The following is a 22,675-nucleotide window of genomic DNA, read 5'->3' as shown; positions in this document are numbered from 1 at the left end:
ACAAAGTGCAACAACAGCTGGCTCCCATCTTATATTAGAAAATGAAATAATATTAAAACATAACCTAGAAATACTTCAGTTTGATTGAATTTTTAATTTTATGCATAATCTTAAAAATTGGTTTTTTCTAAAACTGCAATCCCTAAATAGCATTTATCCAATATTTTATTCCATAGATTACAAGAATTAACTCCAGTAATATGAAAAAATTATAATAATATTATGAATATGTTTATTTAACTGGTTTTACTGATTTTAACGAGATCTAACTGATGTGAAATGAGATGCTTTATTCTCATAAGTTTGACGCATTTTATGATTCTGGCTTGCCTAGTCGAGTTTACCTTTTAGTTTAAATAAAATGGTTTGTATGTTTAGAAAAAGTTTGAACATATTTTGTAATGTAGGCAAGGTTCAAGTTTTCCTTCTCCAATCCTCCTGTCACATTCAGAAATTGTTGACTGATTTTAGCTGAAGTTGAAATTCGATTTATACAGATTGAGTCATAAAGTTGTATCATCACTTGTACAGATTGTTCTTGAAGTTATTGTGAACAAAGAAGTTTGTACAAATGTGAGTCAGATTCCAAGTATGGTACTTGCGGATTTGTATTCAGTTTTGAGAAGTATGTTACTTTTTACTAGGCTTTATAGCCTGTCTGCGTATTTTTGGGTATAGAGACATATAATGCATAGTGTTGTCACCATGCGATTGATCTTTGATGCATCTTTGAATATTCATCAATATTATGATATTCACATGCATATTGTCGTTTTATACAGAAAGAATAAACATACTACTCCTAAAAGACTGGTCATTCTTCTATATTCTGTAATATAAAATAACGAGCATTCTTCTTTCAGTGTGAAAAAACACAACTTTTATGCAATTTAAAAAAGCTTAAAACAATTTTACATTTTAAACCCACATTTGTGACTGATAGAAATAGAAATTTTACAAGTTTTGTTCTGTTTAGTTAACACAATGGTTATTTTTCTTAAGTTTCGTATTGCTATAATGATTTTTGAAATTTAGATTGACATTTTATAAGTAATGTTTACTCATATGAATATGAAGTTAGTTTTCACTTTAGATACATAGTTACCAGTTCCTATTCTGAAGGTGTATCTCCTTTTGTTTTATGTAATTTATATTCTACTTCTTAAAAATGGGTAAAATGTTCTTATGTGATGTATAGTATTACACATTTAATAAGATGAGATTGATTTGGATTTCCATGTCGTATTTAAATAATAGTTTTATTATTTAAAAGGAAAAGATTACTGGTATCTATGCTTTATGTTTGAGAAGCTTACTTAAAGTGGAACTACAGAACACAGAAAAACATATTTTATAACTGAAGTGATTCTCTACAAGTGAAAATGTATTCAATTTTAAAATCGAAAGTAACATTGTCTATGACAAGCATATGTTATTGACTGCACTTAGATTTCGTAATTTATTGCTTGTCAATTTTACTCTCTACTCTGCCATCCTACCCCATTATCTTCTGGCCTATTTGCCTCATAAGTGGTGCCTTATTGGTATCACTTGTGAGGTTCAGACCTATCTGTAGAAAGTTGACTAAACAACAACTCTTCGTCATCTCTGTAGCAGAACAGCTATTTGCTTTTATGTGAAGTTAATGGATGTATGCCTGGAATAGGTTTCACTCAGTATGGTGTCATTGAAAAAGTGACAGGGCCAAATAACAGCCCACTTAGCAATGATTCAACACATCAGCTTTAGGTAATAAAACATTACATTACAGATGTAATTTGTTGATTTATTTTGTAATAAGTGCAGGAACTGTTAACCATCCTCTCTAATGCTCATTTTACATCTTTTGAAAAGATTTCTAGATACATGCTGGATTTCATCTCTATTGATAGATTATCAGTGTCTTTGTATTTTAATCTGTATTTTTCCCCAGTCCGTTAACTATACCCAGAAAATATATATTTGCAGTCACATTCAGTAATACAATCTCTCCATTCCACTGATAAAAAAAAATTTAATTAAACTCTTGTTCGATATTTTTCACATTGAGTGATAATTGCAACCTCATAGATTAATGTGCTTCATTTGGTTTTGTGAAATGACCAATAAGTTGTTTCTCATAATCTGTTAGTAGCTGTTGATGCACTTGTCCTCCTTGCTGTGTTTTGGAATACGAAGATGAGTCCCTATCAACATTCATGACTGTTTACATTGTGTAATGCAGGGGTGGGGAAACTTACCAATGGTCTGCAATAGGGCAAAGGCAAATTATACATTAGGTGAACTCTATTGAAAATCTCGCTGAACAATGTATTTATTGGGTGACTGTTCACAACATTGAACACGAGGTAGCATGTGTACTATTAGTCAACAAACTAGGACAATTTGCATGTGCAATCACTCGGTGATAACATGCAATTAAACATATATTGTTTCCCTACCACATTGTGCGGTATAAAGCATTCAATCATTTACTCACTTACTGATGTTGAAACTGCCAGCTTTCCTGTTCCAAAGGTTTTCGACATCTGTCCAAAAAAAAAAAAAAGCTATCCCTCACTTGCTGTAGCTCACTTCAAAAAATAGAGACAATTTCATGACAGTTATTAGATTTTAATTGTAAGTATGTGGGTTCATCCTGGTTTCTCCATCTTTTAATACATCCCATATATGAAAGTCACAGGAAGTGAGAAAAGAGAGTTAAGGAGGCCACACATTATTACAGAACTGATAAATCTGCCATCAAACAATTGATGTTTGTAAGAACACATTGATTGTGTGAGCTCTGGCAGAAGGTTGTTGAAAAATAGCAAAATTGCGCTCTCATTTAAATTTCTAAGCAAAAATGCCTTAAATTTATCCACATATTTATTAGAATTCATTGATTTCTGGAAAAAAATATAGGCCTATGATTCTCTCACCACTCGTGACATCATATTCCTTTTCTCATCATGAAGAAAATCAAGTTTTTCAAAGGAGTAGTAAGACTTAAGTGTTATTTTTGGAGTTGACATAACCATGGAGATGAAACCATGCCACAGCTGAGAACAGAATAAATGGTAGATCTAAGTTTTCTTATGAACTATGATTCAGAATCCAATCACAATATGTGGCCCTACATTTAGGATTGTCCAATTATAGTTTGTGTTATAGCAATTTTGTAAGGTTTCATGTATAATTTTGTAGCTGTGTGCATTGATGAGCGTGAAATTGCATTTTGTTCTGCTAAACCTTATGGATTTGTGAGGAAAATTTTATAAGTATGAAGCAATGTTATCATAGATGAGCACCGTCAACCCTTTTTTTTACTTTTTATCTGTGACACTTTCCATCTTTTGAAATTTCATAACAATAAGGTGTGGGTTGTTGTAATACTTAGGGATAGGTCTATAGGAAATTGTTCTTTGATCTTACCTGGCTGATCTGTTAATAAATACGAATCATAAATATTTATTGTTTTATAGAAAACCTAAAGTATGCCTTATTACATTGTAAGGTGAATAAACAACTCTCCACTGTACTGCCTGGAAACAGGAAATGTAAACTTTGTTACATACCCTAATGACTACTCAGCACCGAATATCGCTTGTACTGAGTGTAAGACCTTGGAAATGCTGGCAGCTATGGTGATATTCAGTGACATTGCAACTGTCACTTGGCATTTGACGTTTTAAACAGACACCTGGTACATAACTGTGTAAAGTACAAAGAAAAACCAAATTATATCGATTTGGAATTAATACTTTCCAATTACGTAATAGTGGTTAAAATTAGATTTATAGGAGAAAATGTTATTAAATCCATATTTCAATGAGATAGATGCATGTACATTTTCCCAACGCTAATTCTTTCAGAAAGTGTTTAATACGCGTGTCTACACCATTTTCTATCATTAGTTTCGATTTTCGACCTAAAGAAAAAGTTTGTAAAATTTAGTTTTTGCGGGATTTTAAGGCATATAAACATGAATCAAAATTACAAATACCATCGGATTCTTCTAATTTAAAAAAATATATATTAAATTCGTGTGTCTGGATTTCACCAAAATTCTGTTTTATACTGTGGATAAAATTTGTCTTTTACTAGTATCTGTATTAATACGAGGTGCTGATGCTTCCATCACAATTTATATCTGGAGAATCTCTTAACATTATTAGAAAGTGACGAGAAAAACTCAATTTTGTAATTAGTTTGACATTTACAATTTTGGTTAGTAATATCCTTTACTTGCCACTAGGCCACAAAAGTTATCATGTGGGTTGTAAAGTGATCCTGGACTAGGGGTTTCCTCATTCCTAGTTAATGAGAACAATGGCTGTGAATTTTCAGTAAAATTAAGTATTAAGCTTAAGAATTCCCGTCACAAAAGTATTATTGCTCATCAGAGATTTTTCTGTTTATAAAACTGCCTCTTTGCTGTGAATTGCTAGCAGCATTTAGTCTCAGAAAGTGAATGTAGTGCGAATTCAAAAAAATGTGATTTATTTGTTGTGCTTTGGGCTCAGCTAAACTTTATTTAATTTCTTATAAATGGACGAAAAAATAATTTTGCTAAATTGAAATGTTTTAACAATTTGCTGATATTTTTAATCACTATTATTCTTCAATAAAAGCTGTCTGGTAATGTGTGCCTATAAAGTGGAAGGGGATACGCTTTTTTCTCTGCTGCCATCACCATTGTACAACGATGTCCTGATCTTGATATGTCTTTTAAATTTCTGCCTCTGTTACTCAATGTATTCTTTTTTCTTGATAAAAGCCTAAACATCTCAAAAGCACTTAAGCATGAATGGACCATTGAACACCCCATAAACTATAAATTAATCCAGGAGACTGCAGTGGGTGACTAGCTTCACAGTACTGCAGGGTTTCATTTCCTGAATTTCCTCAGGAGGCGAAAAGCGTACTTGCATATCTTGCCCACCTTTTCGAAGTGCTGTATGAGCTGTCTCTTTGCCTGCATGGATATTGGATGGGGATGGGAGGATTACAGTTGAAAGAAATGACGAACCTACACAAACTTAGGCCTCTCATATGGGTCTATTGTGCTACATCCATAATTTAAATTTGATGTGAACAGTGACCGGTAAATTTTGCCTGAAGCTCTCTCATTCAGGAACAGGGCTCTTTTACATGCTGTAAATCTACAATAGCTAGCCTTCTAGTTTTATTCTTTTCTGATGAAAGCAATGCTAAATTTTAGTTTTTTTTTATCATCCATAAAAGCCATTGTCATCAGCGAAGTTTCAACCAGTGAACTGTCTGTTCCTCTTCAAATGCCATGAGTTCCAATGGACATACTCTCAATTTAGAAATTCTTATCATGTATTGGTACTTCATCCTCCATTTAATTTCCTGCTGCAACTATGCTGTTTGGTGGAGAGAGAAAAATTTGCAGGATCTGCACTACACGAACAATACAACAGTATGGCAGATTCTTAGATGACAACTTAATCTCTATTCACGTAGAAGGGAAGGTTTTCTGTCTTAATTAAATTATACTCGTCTGAATGACCCTCAAATTAAAATGGCAGTGCCTTTATTACCATTCTATATGGCTTTGTACACTCTCATCTCCCTTCTTCATAATATCGATGGCTAAGAAGTGATACCTCATATCTGTAAATTTGCAGTAAAAAAAAAAGTTTCAAAAATGAATTTTTCTCAAACTACACAAACTTTTAATATATGTTCCTGCTTTGCAAGACCTTCTACTCGAGGACAAAATATTGGTTAGGTATCCAATTTTGTGAACATAATAATAATAATAATAATAATAATAATAATAATAATAATAATAATAATAATAATGTTGTTGTTTAATCAACTGTCTGGACACCACAAGTGACACCAATAAGGCATCACTCATGAGACAACTCGTCCAGGAGATAAAGGTGTAGGGTGGTCAGTTCCTTTCCCCTCTACATTGCATACATCGCTGACTAGTTACATATTTTTGTAGAAACGAGTTATCACTTGTTAGCCATCTATTTTCTACTCCTTTAAAAAAATAAAAAATTGAAGATGAAGTAACAAATAGTTACATACATTATTGTCGGGCAATATTGTCTAAATATGGCATACTTCATGATTAAGTGATGTCATTATTACACGATAAGGACATTGGAAATAATCTTCAAATCTGCATAGCAAATTTTGACAAACACTTTTTAGTTTCGCTTATCTTATTATTAGACAGTTCTCTTATGCAAGATCGCCAGATATTGATTTCTAGTTATGTGGTTGTGAAATTATTTAAAGGGAAGGATTTTTTTTTAGCAATTCATGAGTTGAAAGAATTCGTCATATAAAATATTGCAAATATATTTAGATATTTTGATTACAACATTGAAGGAAGGCTGCTACTTATTAAGAAGGAAAATGAGACTCAACGTTTATGTTAAATGCAATATTTTTAATAAACTGTATTTGGCTATGTAAAAGCAGCTGTTTTGTTTTTGAATTAGTAAAAACATGAATATTTTAAAAACCCTGAATGTTGACGTTACGCTAACAATGGGGAAGAAGGAAACAAGCATCCTGTATCGACCAACTTTTATTATGTAAATTCTTACTATCTGTAAGTTTTTTTTTTCCCCCGAGACTTTGTTATTCAACATCGAGGTTACTTACGAAGAATACATTGTTGCCAGAAGATAAATTTCAAGAAATGTTTGCTGGTAAGTGAAAAGGAGAAAAGGCTGTTCTTGTGTTAATAGTCATGAAGGTGGTGTGTATTATGGGACTCAGAATTAGTGTTAAGTTAATTTAGACATAACTCTTCCTTAAAACTGGCTCAAAATAATTATTTTAACTTACTGTGATTACTCCAATACTTGTGAGTATATTTCAGATAAAGTCTTAATACATCCATTTAAAATGTGGTGTGCATCACATTGCACAGGCATTATGCCAAGGAAAAAATGCTCTAATAAGGCTATTATTTTGAATTACTACTATGATACTGACTGGTCAAGAGTGCTAGTTCACTGTGAGCTAATGACAACTTTTGATAAATGGAACTGGGTTTTAATCTCTGACAAGCTATGAGATTTGTAATGGACTTAGCATCTTTATAGAAAGCTATTCTATGTGCACTATTGATCGAATGATAAAACATTGACTTTCCATATTGGAGATCCAAGTTCAAGTTCTGGTGACTGCAAGTGGAATTTACATTGGACGAAGATGTTAGATTTTCTCGAGATATTCAATTTCCAGTGGCGCAACACCTTAATTTGTTAGGAAGGTGGAATATGAATTCTGTCGTGTGCAATTTTAATCACAAGTCTTATTATAATTCTATGCCATGCTATGCTGTCAACTACCTTCAAATTATTTTTATTCGCCACAATGATAAATAAAATCAAAAGACAAAAGGCAATAGGTTAACAGATTAAAACTTTGCACAGACGCTGATAATTAGAGCAAATTTTAATTATGTTGAGTCAACTACATATTATGAAGTTGATTTGAAATGAATATTTTTTTTAATGTTAGTTTTCATGAAGTTGATTGTAAACAATTAGAAAAAAAAACTATGATTTGAAACATTATGTTAAATCTCTTGTTTTTACCTTTTCCATACTTCTGATAATAGCTTTAGTAATTGTGACTGTAATCTTGTAATCAGCAATCAGTTGTAACATGCTCAACTCTGGAAAAAAGAAAATGAAGAGTACATATTTATGTTCTTACCGTTATCTTCCATTTGTCGTCATCTTATGAAAAAAAAAAATCTCAGAATTGGTGATGGATCTCTTCCTAGTAATAGCTTAATATTAATAATACTTTGATACATAAATAAAAAACCAAAATCTTGGACTGTGAAAAAAAGCTAATTAAATTAATACTAAACAAGTAAATAATTGATGAACACAGAACAACATGTTGAGTGCCTAACTTCGACAATATTGAAACTTATTGTGAATTCATTGTTGTGATGTTTTGAATGGCAGACAAAAAGAACATTCGTTTCGTTGATCATCGCAGTAGTTTGAGTTTTGTTATAATAAACTGACTTTGAAGTTCTTTCATCTCGTTAAAATAAATAATAAATTATATACCTGAAATTTTGGTCACAAGGAAGGATAAAAGCTATCCACACATGCAAAGATCAAAATTTTTTTTCCACTCATCACAAACGGGCAGATGAGTTTTTTTTTTCAAGCCCTGACTATATACCTCTCTAATATTTAGGAGGGTAAAAACTATACTTTTTACTCCCCCTTCCCTTCCCTATTCTTGCGCCACTGCCAATTTTCCACTGCTATCTAACCATTTTTCTGTAATGCAAAAAAAGTCCTTTATTTCCACTGCAGCAATAAAAGTAAACCACTGCTCCTTAATCATTCTCAGTCCTCAGAGGTGTAGTGGTTCCTGTGCTTGCCATTGGTCCCAGAGTTTGGGATTTGACGACACAAAAGAACCGCACCTCAGATAAAATTACCTGCTGTTACTTGCCCTGTCAAATTCCTTGCTTTGCAGATGTGTCTGTGAACCAACATCTGGATTGAGACTATAAATGTCTTCAGGATGTCTTGTGTTACCATAGAGGTTTGTGATAAAGAAAATCAGAAAATATAGTAAAAAAACTGAGAAGCAATAAACAATAAAATTCTATAACTTAGAGGACTTTAACCCTTTTGAGTTGGGTGACATCCGCCACTGCAATATCCGCGTTGCAGTCCCATGGTGAGCAGCATCCGACACATTTCTCGCGCAAAGTGACTGTGATATTTAAATCTGTGTCCCATATCGAATGACATCCACCACTGCAATATCTACGTTGCAGTCCCACGGCGGGCAGCATCCAACACATTTCTCACGCAGACTGACTGCGGTATTTAAATCAGACCGCAAAGGGTTAAGATTATGTAACTTGAATATTTGGATGTTACACTATACAAGCTAGTAAAAAAGCAGGCATTATCATTTCAGCATTGCTTCATTATTACCTTAGCATCATTTTCTATAAAGTCAAAAGAATCAAGTAAGAATTGTCTGGACAGTCTGTAATTGAGCAAAATTGTAAAAGTTATGATGATACACTGTAAATGGTAATTCTGTTAGTGGATCATTATACCATATAATTACAATAGAAACAAATTAAACTGTGCAATTAATAATTCATTACTAAAGAGTGCAGCAAGATTTAGCATAACTGAAGTTTGATATCTACTCACAACTTTTGGAGTGGTCTGCTTTTTTAATATATGACATATGCTAATTAGAGTTTATGCACGTCTTAGTTTACTTTTCACACAAGTGTTTTATTTTACAGAAATCGTCCATTTCAATGCATGCATGTCCAGTATGCATGTATCGTTTGGGAACAGAAAAAGATTTGAAAGCTCACATGGTGAAGTCTCATCCTGGAGATGGCTTTCACGTGAAGACGCTGCAGAATGTCACTGTGAAGGGTGATTGGTGAGTTATAACGTGTGATATAAGAAAACTACAGTATAAGTACAAAAAAAAAAAGTCTTATGTTGAGCAGAAATAATTTTGTGTGCAGATATTATCTCAGGTTCAGTCTTTTCACTGTCCACTATCGTTTATTTTTAAACAATAGCTTCTATTTAAACACATAATATACTAAAAAAGAATGTCAATTCTAAATTTGTTTGTAAGAATAATTATTCAACAAATGTATAAAATGTCACAGCATGTTAGCATAGATTTTCGCACTTTCTCCAATGAGGAACATATACTATAGTGCGTTCGTAGCTCAGCCGCAGACTAGGTGAAGATTGGCATGCCTGCCACCAGAGTTACCGGCAAGTCATGGGTATGGCACACTAACTACTCTACCAACATTAGACTTACCTGCATCACAACAGATGTTGAAAGTGATGACCTTCAACTCAAACTCATTCCCTATATCTCCGAAAACAATTCTGGTTCACTCGCAAAAGTTCATGTTGACTGATTGCCTGTATTTCACTCGTGATGTTGTCTTTCAATTCTTGTAACGTGTGCGGATTTGATGCGTACACTTTATTTTTAACATTCCCCATAAATAAAAATTGCATGGAGATAAGTCAGGGGAACGAGGTGGCCAAAATCCTCGACTAATTATTCTGTCACCAAACACACTTCGCAATTTATGCATAGAATACGCTGTAGCTGAATCCTGCTGAAACGAGCCACTCAATCATTCATTTCTTGTTAGTTGCAGAAAAAAAATATTTAAATTTAAAGTTACATAAATGTGTGAATCAACTGTTGTGTCGAAAAATATGGGACCGATAATTCTACTCGCACTCACTGCACACCAAACCCCAACCTTTGCAGCATGGTGAGGAACTTAATGAATAATATGGGGATTTTCGGTAGCCCAGTATCTTTTGTTCTGAGTAGAAACGTGACCGTGAAGATGAAACCACGCTTCATCAGTGAAGAACGTTAAAAGTGGGTCCACGTCGCCATTATGAATGGACTGCAAAAGCCAATTGCAGTAATTAACCCTACTTACAGGATCTTGTGGTTGTAAAGCATGAACTACAGTTACCCTGTACAGCTTAAGTTTTAGAAGTTTCATTGCCACAAAAGCTGACGTCTTGGAAATGTTAACCTTTTGTGCTAAACGTCACAGTGATTTGCGGGGTGAGTGCTCTAACTGGGTCCCTACTTCATTAAGCTTCTCTTCTGTCAGTACATGGCATTGTTGAACACGTTTCTTGTTAAAAAAAAGGTCCTGTACCTCTGATTTTATTGACAAGGTCACGAATAGTTGACCTGCTAGGAATTCGAACACCTGCAAACCGATGTTCAAATTCTCTTCGACACCCTCTTGCAAAAGAGTATTTCACATATGCATCATAGAGAAAAATACGTCGTTCTAAAGTGTACTCAACCATTATTAATAGACACTTTATCACCACGAGACAACACAATTTTACTCACAACACGCGCACAGACGTCTTTCCCTCACGACAGATCCAACTCGACTGACTGGCGCGTCAGCGGTAGCTACAGCGCTACTCTGGCGGCAGGCGTGCAAATCTTCACCCAGTTCAAGCTCACCACAGAATGGTCTGGCCGAGCTACGAACGCATTGTATATTATTTTATTTCTAAATAGATTCTGCAATGCATATTCAGGAGTTCAAAATCAGTTTCGACATTTTCACAGAATGCATTCCAAAAATATGGTTTGAGCACATTTGTGTGTCTGTGTACAATGATTTCTCCTAAATTGTTGGACGGATATGGAAGACAGTTTTTTTGGAAATGTTATGGTAATTTTCAGTAATTGCATCTATATCAACACACAGCATAATTTACCAAAAATCGAAACATATTTTCTTCGTGATGTTTTGTATTATATAGAATAAACTGAAAAATGAAATGGTAGAATCTGTATCGAAGAAAAAATTATATCTTCAGAGCAATTAGTTACTATATACTTACAGTTGAGTGTTAGCGAGATTGCTAGTTTGAAAAGAAGGGTGATGTAAAGGGAGTAAACTTACCACTGCATATGACATAATCATCCAGCTGATCATTTTGCAGTATATAGGTGCATTGTTCAGCTGTATATCCAGTATGCATAATTGTTCAATATTGTTTCTTGTTGTTTGATTTAAATAAATTATAGCATTGTTAATTTTGACCAATATGACGTGGTATTGAGAAGTTTTTAACTTAACATGAACAACTTTTACTGTATCTCAAAATAAATTTTTGTCTGTTTATTATAATCACTAGAGCTCTGCATTTCAATACATATGACCGACTGAGAATCATTTACACATGCAGTCGGTTGGCCGCTCTCTACTGTAGGCAGCATGTTGCCTGCCACATGTCCAGACTCCCACAGAAAGCAAAAACTCAATGAAGCATCATTGCCGACTGTTGGTTATTTGAAGGGTATCATTGACTGAAAACTCTTCGATCACTATGGAAATTATTAAACTGCCTGATGCCCTATCTCCTGATTATTGAACCAGGAAGATGTACAGGCTATCAGATTGAATAAAAAATTAGAACTAAATATTTAAATAATGAATTAATAAATCAATTAAATAAAATTTTAACATATTGTGTTTTCTACTACTGGGTTCAAAAAGTTCCCGGAATTTTACTACCATTTTTCGTATTAATATATAACAAGGGATATTATACATTTGTTTTGTTGGTAATATTCATGATGTCATTTCCTTAAAGTTTGTTGATAATGGCGATTGTTGGTTTTGAGTTGTAGGCAATTGTTTATCATAGTGTTTTGTTTGTTCGTCGCATTTTGTAATTATGTCCACAGAGCAACGTACAAACATCAAGTTCTGTGTTTTGTTACACAAAACTCCTGCAGAGACATGAAGATTGTTGGAAGAAGCATATGGTGAAGCAGCAATGAAAAAAACTCAAGTGTATGCCTGGCATAAATGCTTTTCTGGTGGCCGCGATAGCATCAAAGATGATGTACGCAGCGGCCGACCAACAACTGCAACAAATGAAGCAATTGCTCAGCATGTGTGTAATGTTGTGAGGGATGACCGACGTAAAACCATAAAAGAGATAGCAGCAGAGGTCGGAATATCAGTTGGAAGTGTACACAATGTTCTTCAGAAGCATCTCAACATGCATTATGTGTCTCAGAAGTTAGTTCCGAAAATGTTGTCGGCAGAACAGAAAGAAACAAGAATGACTCTTGCTGGGGACATGATCAGTATGGCTGATGAAGATGGTGATTTCTTAAACAAAATTATTGCTGGTGATGAAACTTGGTGCTACTTGTACGACCCAGTCCCTGAACGACAGTCATCTGAGTGGAAATCGAAAACATCTCCTCGGAAGCAAAAATTTCCTAGGGACACTTCCAAAGGCAAAGTTATGTTGGAAGTTTTCTTCGACTCTCAGGGTCTCATCCACCATGAGTTCATTCCAGAAGGTCGTACTGTAACGAAAGAATTGTACGTAGAAATCCTCCGTCGCCTCCAGGATGCAGTGAGAAGGAAACGTCCAGAAAAGTGGGTAGAAAACAACTGGTTCCTTATGCATGACAATGCACCTGCTCATCGCGCAATTATTGTAAAGAATTTTCTTGCCAGGCACAACATAACTGCTTTGGATCATCCACCATACTCTCCTGATCTCTCACCACCTGATTACTTTCTGTTTCCCTGTCTGAAAAGTCATCTGAAAGGACGGAGATTCAGTGCTGAAGAGGTTATCGCAAACGTGACGAGAGCACTAAGACGGGTTTCACAAAATGGCTTCCAGGCCTGCTTCCAGGAACTCTACACGCATTGGCAAAAGTGTGTTGTTGCGGAAGGCAACTATTTTGAGAAGGGAATGCTGTAGAATAGTGTTTAAGGTACGTTGTTTCTATGATACTAGCAAATTCTGGGAACTTTTTGAACCTAGTATGTATAAGAATATAAATATCAAGTATAAGCAGCACTAAAAAGATAAAAAAAATATGTTCGTGTTTATCCTCTAGTTGAACAGAACAGTTATAATATTTTGTAACAGCTTTATTTGTAATGTCACAGAACAAAAGTAAATATATTAAAGAAATCGAGGAGAAAGAATGAACAAAAATGATTAATTTGGAAACCAAATGGCGATTTTTCCATTGATTCTTTTAATTTTGGAATAACTTCAGCACGAATTTTGTTTGCTCGAAGGCTTGCACCCCAGCCTCGTGGCTTATTGTGCTTACCACTCCTATTCTGTGAATGATTGGGTAGCTGAACGGCTGCGCTCTTGTACAAGCATAGCACGCCACACCGTGAACTTAACCTGGGCTGTTGTATGGATGATGTGAATTAATGATGGCGAAATGAGTCAGAGGTCCAACATCGAAAATTACCCAGCAATTCTGCTTCAGTTGGTTCAAGAAAAACCCCAACCAAGTAACTTGTCCAAACTGCTCATTTCATGGCTAGACGTGTCAACCATTACTCCACAGCAGTGGACCAATTTTACATTTACTTTATCTGTTTATTTAAAAGAGCAAGATATCATATGAAATGTGCATTCTAATTATTTTATTTAATCTCGTCTTTAAGTTTAACTGCGATCACTTTTCTTTTTTCTGCATTGTTGTGCAGTATGGTATTCATATTTCTTCAAGTGGCTGCTTGAACACCCGCAGAATTCTAACACATCAGTACAAGTGTTACAAAAAAAAAAACATTATAGTGCTTCCATTCCTCAGATGAGGTATAAAAATTCTTATACATTCAGAAATTTAAAATAAATATTATAGTCCAGACACATGGTCTGAAGACAATAATTCGTCAATTTAAGTACAGAATAAACAAAAACAAGAAAAATCTTTTGAATTCAATATTTTCTAACGTTAATAGAAAAAAAAAGTGTTTGGCCAACTCCGCCTATGTAATAGAATCTGCATCCATCTTACCTTAAGTAGCTCCATCAAGCATCAATCACTGTCAGAGATTAAGCATCTCTTAATTATCTTCAAAACAATGACAAAACAACTTAGAAATTGTTCTCTGAGTCACTTCTGATCATTCAGGTATCCATTTAGCAAATAGTTTTTTCATATTCAGATCGTGATGTATGGTATGAAACATAAATTCATAGGAAATTGTGTTTAAACCCAATTTGTTGATCCCCCAAAATCATATCATGTGTGACATTGATATTTTATAGAGTGATCACAGAAACAGATTTTCCAACATAGTGTTCATCTTTGATATATTTTGATCTCTGTTCTTTCTCTCTTAAATTCCATAATTCAATTTTTAATGCTGGTTTGTGAAGGACAACAGTCCCTCAAATATATCTACTATATTCTTATTTCTTTCGTACTGTATTTAATTTCCCCTTTTAGATCGACTTACATACTACTGTGGATAGGGACATACTAGACATTTCACAAATATGGGTCTCCCTGGTCATGGAATCAGCATGATGCAGGATCACTGTAGAGACATTACAGAATATCACAAGACAAAGGACGAACACCAGTCCCATGAAGGAAAGATAAATGATTTCCATTGTCCACACCAGGAATTGAACCTTGGTCCACTTGATTTGGGAGCACACATGCTATCCACTTAGCCACAGTGGTCCACCATATCCACTTGGATATAATTACTTTAAAAAATCACAACATAAAATCATCTAAACTTTTTATTATCAAACATGGAATAATAATTTGTCAAATAAAATACTCTTTTTCCGTGATAATAGCTACTCCTTTTATTTATAACGAAGGCCCAAGCTTAACTATATATCAGTATCCCTTAGTATGCAAATTAATGTTAATAAACAGATTAATGTTAATTAATGTTGCGAGAAGTGTTTTCTGAATGGAGAATGACCATACTGTCTTTTCTATCTCACTACTGGTACTTTGTACTTTTGTAGATATTATTATCGGATATGTGGCGTCATCTATCAGTTCAGCCATATGTACTTAAGATTGTGATGAAGTCCCACTAGAGCAGTGGTCAGCATTTCATGACTCGCGAGTCAACTCCTTAATACACAAGCAGAGCAGAGGGGTAAGACATGATCTCCCTCCCTTTAGCCATGACTTGTTTATTCAACATTAACCTTCCCTCCGCTGTGTATTGCAGTCTGCACATTATGTGACGTAATCTTTGCTAACCACTGCACTAGTGTGTCATTCCACTTCTCCCTCTACCAAAAGCATACTACACCACCTCAACTGATAACCTTCTGTATGCTAGTCACGATACTACTTCATGTCAACCCCCTCTTCATTAATCTTATTGTAATGATAATAATGAATATCGAAATGGAGAATGATGGTGGGATAATGGAGGGAAACATAAGAACCCCCACCCCAAAAAAAAAACCTTGGGTACCTTGGCTTTGTCCACCAGAAATATGACTGTCATCACCTGGATTCGAACCCAGATCTGCACTGTCATCGTGACCCAGTACCTTGCAAACTGAGCTGTCAAGGTGACTAATCACAATGCTTGACCATGCGCGTCTTTTCAATCAGATACCAATAATGTATTTCTTTGCCTCACAATCACTCTAGCTTGCAACTATGATTATTTATATTTATGTCTTTGATTTCTGTCTAAATGTCTGTCACTATTATCTGTCACAGAAGAATCCTCACAAAAGAGTATGTTATATTCAGGTAGGTTGACAATAACAATAACTCATGTTCTTCTTTCTTAAACAGTTGAGAATCACTTGGTTTAAACTCCTTGAGTTTATGCACAAAGCAATCTGTTTGAGACCTGGGTGCAGTCTTTCCCCCCTCTTATATTTATCATATATATGAACCATATTTTATACATTTGGAGGCAGAGTCATCATGCTGGAATTAGATTAATCGAAATACGCTTCTCGATACATTACTGTTTGCCGACGATCAGGTTCTCATCGCTAAAACAGAAGATGATATACAAAAAGCCATTTATAATCTTCAAATAATTGCTTCATATTTCAATATGGAAATCTCAACGGAGAAAACAGAAATCGTGGCATTTTTGGAACAAGATCCAATTCCAAGTATAATTATGATAAATAATAAACTAATTGAACATGTCAATTCATTTAACTATTTAGGCTATAATTTATCTTACATTACTGATGAAGATATGGCAAGCAAAATATCTGAATTTATAAAAATCACTAGAGTAATGAACACCGTCTTCAAACCCTCTCAAGTTCAAAAACATACGAGGCTAAAAGTCTATAAAACACAAACTCGACCAGTTCTGAGTTATGGCAGTGAGGCATGGACAATCAGAAAAGGTGATGAGAAAAAGCTAACAGCAGCTGAAATGAGGTTTATGAGACAGACAGCGGGATACTCATTGCTCAAACACCATAAACATAAAAACGTACTAAAAGAACTAAAAATAGATCCTACAGTTCATTTTGTTCAACAATATAAACTTCAGTGAAAGAAACATGTTGAAAGAATGGATTGCACAAGATGGCCTAGACAAATTCTTGCCTATGTACCAAGAGGAAGGAGGAATTCGAGAAGACCACGAAAATGCTGGAATGAGGCCGTAACAGATCCACTAGGGTCTAACACATGATGATGATAATTATTGTTGTTGTTGTTGTTGTTATTATTATTATTATTATTATTATTATTATTATTATTATTATTATTATTTAGCAAATAAGCAGCAATAGGCATACTACAGAAACTAATTTTTACCTATATTTTCTTTTTTCCAATCAGGAGAGGAAATTGTGAAACAGTGTTATAATGCACAATTTCTTTATAAAGATAGAATGTTAAAGATCTCTGAAATTGTTACAAATATTCCTCTGTAAGAGATACTGATCCTGGTCTGCAAAGCCTACCCAAAGCAAGTAGACTTCAGAGTTGACTAGTATTTCCAATTAGTACTTTTCTAATGGTTGCTTGTTTTTCAGATGCATAATATTGCATTTCTCAGAAACATTTTTAAGCATAGAACTATACTGTTTCATTTTTCACTTTATCTGTTATAAGATTAAGAATCAGTAGATAAATTGGTTACAAGGAATTTCGAGTAAATTATTAGTTTATGCTATTCATTTCAAATAAAGAGTATTAGTATGTAATAAAAATGATTTTATTTAATCTGCATCATTCCCAGATGAATTGATACAAAGATATTGCACAAAAAATTTATTGTAACAGTTATTAAATATTGCTATACAGAGAATGTGAAAAACCACTTTCTGATTGAAGGATATTGGTAATGTGTATTCTATAAAGGTCTCGAAATCGATTTTATTTTATTTCTTTTTTGCAACCTTAAAATTCTTTCCTTCTGTGCTTCGTAGGATGAGAAAATGATGTCTGTTAGTTTTAATTTAATATGTAAAAATGTTAATCTTTTTACAGGGAACTTAAACCAAAATTGAAACTTCTCCCCAAGAGACGGAGCTTCTGCAAGGTTCACAAAGTATCCTGGAATATTGCTATTGAGTCAAAAGGCTATGTAAAGTGTCTTTTCCAAAACTGCAGTTACTTGGCTCTTACAGTAGACGAGATGATCAAACATTATGGCATATGTAATGGTGTAAGTATTTCTGCAAATAATAACTGCATTGATCTCCTAATTACATCCCATACTTTGTATCATTTTTTTTTCAATAACATATCTATGAAGCATACACCATATTAAGTGGTAAAAAACAGTTGCATTTTCAGGAAAGTTTCCAATTAGAAAGCAAAATGTATGAGATGATCATTCATGTGTAAGTTTGAGCCAGTAGTGTTCAGACTCTCTATGTGTATAACACCTATTAATTATAGGTAATTGTTAAAACTGTTCTCACCCGTACATTTGAAACCTGGACCTTATTTAACTTAAAGAAATCGAATACAATTGTAATTACTCTAATGTGGCTTTGTTACATAATAAAAGAAGGTGCAGTAATTGCTAAAACTGTTCTTACCTGTACATTTGAAATTATAGAAATCGAATACAATTGTAATTACTCTAATGGTGGTTTTTTTTTACATAATAAAATAATGATTGAAAACCTTGTAAGGCTGTCACTAAACAGCACTTGGCCTTCAAAAGCAATTATTGATGAGACACTGTACTCTTGAAAAACACATATAGAGGTTGAGACTCAGTGATGGAACCCCCAACTCAAAGAAGATAATGTTTGGCATGTAATCTGTGGATGTAATTCTGTAAGTCATAGATATGTCAGTTATTATTTATTATAAAGTGGGCTAGAAAATACTGCTGAAACAGGAAACATAATATGCTAATTGTACAGAAAGTCAAAATATTATGGGTAAAGGTGTTTGTTTTTCGTAATCCACTGTAAAACCAAAACGGTTTCTATTCCTCTCATCAGAAATCTGTTTAATACATTATTGTGCATGGTCGTCGCGAAATAACGCGAATTTTTAAGCTAAGCACATTTTACCTCACTTTACAAAATAACCCAATTTTGCTTTATATGTGTTTATTTTTTTAATAAATCCATTTCAGAATTAATTAACAGGACAAATGAAATAAATAATAAAATATGAAGTGAATTTCATTTACCGTGAAATTGAAACTACACCAAATCATCCTGTAACACATGCTACTGACCAGTCTGACACTCTCTCTGTGTATTAGTAACATGTGCAAATTTACTGCTCCTGGCTTTATGTGGAGATGCAGACAAAAATTTATCTTTGTGTTTTTACCACTGATGGTAGCAGTGTGTGTCTGGTGTGTTCAAGTGTTATAACAAAGAAAAGTGCCGAAACTTGGGGTTTCGTTAGTAAATAGAGCGAATGAATTTAAACAAAAAGGCTTCATTGTGTCAGGTTCAGTTCAGTTCTGATGTGCTAACATTGTGAATATGGTCTGGAGTATAAACAGAAAGATGTGCTTAATAAACATTGTCTGAGAAGTTCAAAAGTATTGGAAAGCACGACTGCTAATGGCTTCATTGCCAAATGCAAGGCATTAGACTACAACAACAACAACAACAACAACATTGTCTGAGAAGCACATGCAAAGAAAAAAACGTTTGTCCAGTCAAGTGGACCCCTAGTTGCGAATTATTGGGATTCGAATATATAATGAAATATGCCCCTGAAATGATTTTCCTTTGTCCTGAAAAATTATAGTTTGTTGGTTACATCCTTATTCTGGGGAGATCTTCAATCGTTGCTAACAGAAATAATCAGATGTTCTAAACAATATTCATTTGAATGTTTTAATTTCTCTCACACTATTGTTTCTCGTAATGCATTTATTTACCGTTTCAGGGTGGCAGCAATGGAGATTTTTCATGTCCTTTCACATGTCCATATTGTAAAGGATGTGTCGAAACAGCTGAGAAACTCGAGAAACATATCCATATATCCCACACCAACGAAGCCTCAGAGTCTTTTCCTAGTAGTTCTTATGGGACAGAAAGAAGTCTGTCTCCTGTTGAAGTGTTTGAGCCTGAAACACAAACGCAGGGAAACAGTTCTCGTTTGCAAGACTCGTTTTTTATCACATTGGACCCTTCCAACTCCAGTGACAATGAGGATAATCATTTCCAGTTTGTATGTGTGGATGGCATCAAGGTTGAGAAAGATGTGGAGGAGTGCCCATCCACACAGCAACTGCCAGCGCAGTCTGTTACCAAAGAAAGAATTCAACAGACCGTGCCAGGTACCAGGCAGGAAATAAGGGAATCTTACGAGGTCGTAATAGAACAGGTAGAGGATGTTGCAGATGACGGAACTTCCGTGTCTGAGGAACAGCCAGATGTGAGTATTCAGGTGGTAAAGTCAGAAGTGTTAGATGATATGACAGATGGTGATAGCTGGACCACAGAGTCAGCAGACACTAGCAGTCAGTTGTTCAGCATTGTTCCAGAACAGAGTGATTCTGACTTGTGCATATATAGTGATGATAGCCAATTTCACCAACCAGTAAGCATATCCAAGCCTGTGCAAGAGCATGGCAGCAGTGAAACAGGGAGTTGGATTGTGAAAACATACAGCAGAAGGAAGTCCAAATTACAGTCTGATGAGCTATGTGAACCTCCATCCCGGTATCTGTCCAAACAAACCTCACATATCAGCAGACAGATGTAAGTACTGCATGTCTGTGTGCAAGGGGAGAGAGATATTTCATCTGTAAAAAGGAATAGTTGTTAATTTATGTATGTTTCCAAATAGCTGTTTTTTTTAATACTGTGATATAATGTTTCAGTTATTTATTAACTTTTCTAATACATATCCAACTACGAAAAATATCAAAGAAATGATTATATTGATGTTGATATAATATTGTTTATTAGTTCTGACGTCAAGAAATCTCATTTTGAGAGTTGTTTTCGCCTTTGTGACTATGGTTAGTTGTAATGACAGTATAACTAATATACTTGACAATAATATACACAAAATATATTGGAATCATGAATTCATGAATAGTAGGATGTTATGTTGTTAGAGCTCATAATAAACTAAACAATCAGGCAAGAAAGAAGAATAAATATATCTAATTCAAGTGGATATTATTTTTAATAATAGGTTTAGTCAACACTATATACAGAAATCAGCTAATACATATAACGCATTGAAATTAAACAGATATGAAAAATCGACAGAATACATGGCAGACATTCAGAAGCTAAACTGACTCAGTTCTTTGTGTTATTGACTTGTATGAGAACAAAATTGATCAAACCAATTAAGTTAACTTTTTTTAGTTCAGCTACAGCCATACAGATTAAAGAAACTTCTATCAAAGGTTTCTCAGTTGTAATCTTATTTAAGTGAATCAGTTTTACTTCTGAACATCTCATGTGTGTCACACAATTTCAAAACTAAATGGTACACTTTTGACATTAAAACTATTGTTTTTAAAAACACATGATTCCATTTCTTGAAAGATTTGCATAATTTAATACCTGTCACATTGTGAGGAAAAATCTGTATATTGTCAGTGTACCACTACTTAAGCTTGTAATTCGCATAATAAATACCACTTTGTATGTAATTGGCATAATGAATACCATTTTGTGAGAATGAGAATGAACTAGCAGCAGCAGCGAAATTTTTGTCCCCACTGATTGTGCCAACAGATATAACCAGATTGGGAAAATTGTTTATTAGAAGTTACGGTAACAAAAACAGATAACTGATTTTGCCAGTTAATTGGAAAGTAATTTTATAGGTTATTTCAAGATACTGGTAACAATCATGCAGAGGTCTGCCATCTTGTAAGTGCTGTTTCCAAACCTACCTAGATCATGAACTATCTCGGAAGCTTTATGGACTGTGATCATAAATTAGATTTTCTACCATTTGTAGAGCAGACAAAAAAAGTACATATTACTCACATAATAATTGTTTGTGCATCTGAAAGTGGCACATAACATGGCATTTTGTGATGATATCACAGTCATATATTTATGTATGCTACACATTTAATAGCATGTAACAGAAATCTGTGGATCCAACACAGGTTCTTACTTGCTTAAAAATGGCGACTTCTTCACTTCCTATTGTGAAGTTAGCAATCTTGGTAGATTTACACATATGTATAATGCAAATTTATATAACATATAACAGAAGTCTGTGGAGGGAACACAGGTTCTTAACTGCTTTAAAAAATGGCTTCCAGCCTCACTCCCTGATGTGAAGTTAGTGATCTAGAAGGCTATTCTTTGTTTTGCTTGTGTGCACATCAGTAATACTGCCATTTAGCGGTGGTAGCTTCAGATGTCTCATTAAAAAATGTAAGTCGTTTTTTCAGTTTGTAACTTATTTATTGAATTCTCCACATGTTATAGTTTTCTTTTTATTATTCAAAAGTGTCGTTGTTTTGGAACTCCGGTTATTTGGATACGAGGGATTCCATGGTATTTGTTACATTCCTATTACACTATAAGTTAAATAAAATCCTCCTTGCTTCAAAAAGTACAGCCATACTACAATGGGATAAACAAAAATTATAGAAGGACAGTAGATAAGAAGTTAGGCAATAGTAAATAATTAAAAAAATGCATGGGTATGGATGGTATTATGCAACAACAGGCTATGTGACATTGTTAGTTTCGAGAAAAATGCGTTAGATGATTTTGAAACATTTTAAATTCTAGTGACGTATATTTAATTCTTGCAGACTTGATAATCACACATATAATAATATTTTGTGTACTGAGTCATACTACAGTAAAACCTGATCAAGATGGAAGTGACATGGTTCTAATTTTTTTTCCATTGTGGACAGGTTTCCGTATTA

At 34.1% G+C, this 22,675-nt stretch overlaps 1 protein-coding gene across 6 annotated transcripts in view; it reads left to right on the top strand.

The window, feature by feature from the left end:
- Positions 1-22,675, top strand: part of LOC138701528 (putative uncharacterized protein DDB_G0282133) — a 210,261-nt gene that overhangs the window by 61,336 nt on the left and 126,250 nt on the right. For 4 of the 6 annotated variants that reach the window (XM_069828522.1, XM_069828521.1, XM_069828523.1 and 1 more), the window contains exons 6-8: positions 9,284-9,429; positions 17,818-17,995; positions 19,699-20,516. The exons of the other annotated variants lie outside the window; for them this stretch is intronic. In XM_069828522.1, coding sequence (XP_069684623.1) covers positions 9,284-9,429; positions 17,818-17,995; positions 19,699-20,516 — 1,142 coding nt within the window. The remainder of the gene's footprint in view (positions 1-9,283; positions 9,430-17,817; positions 17,996-19,698; positions 20,517-22,675) is intronic. 6 annotated transcript variants of the gene reach the window in all.

The sequence above is a fragment of the Periplaneta americana genome, chromosome 6 (genome assembly GCF_040183065.1).
Source record: "Periplaneta americana isolate PAMFEO1 chromosome 6, P.americana_PAMFEO1_priV1, whole genome shotgun sequence".
Lineage (NCBI taxonomy): Eukaryota > Metazoa > Arthropoda > Insecta > Blattodea > Blattidae > Periplaneta > Periplaneta americana.
This window is presented reverse-complemented; position numbering and strand designations above follow the sequence as displayed.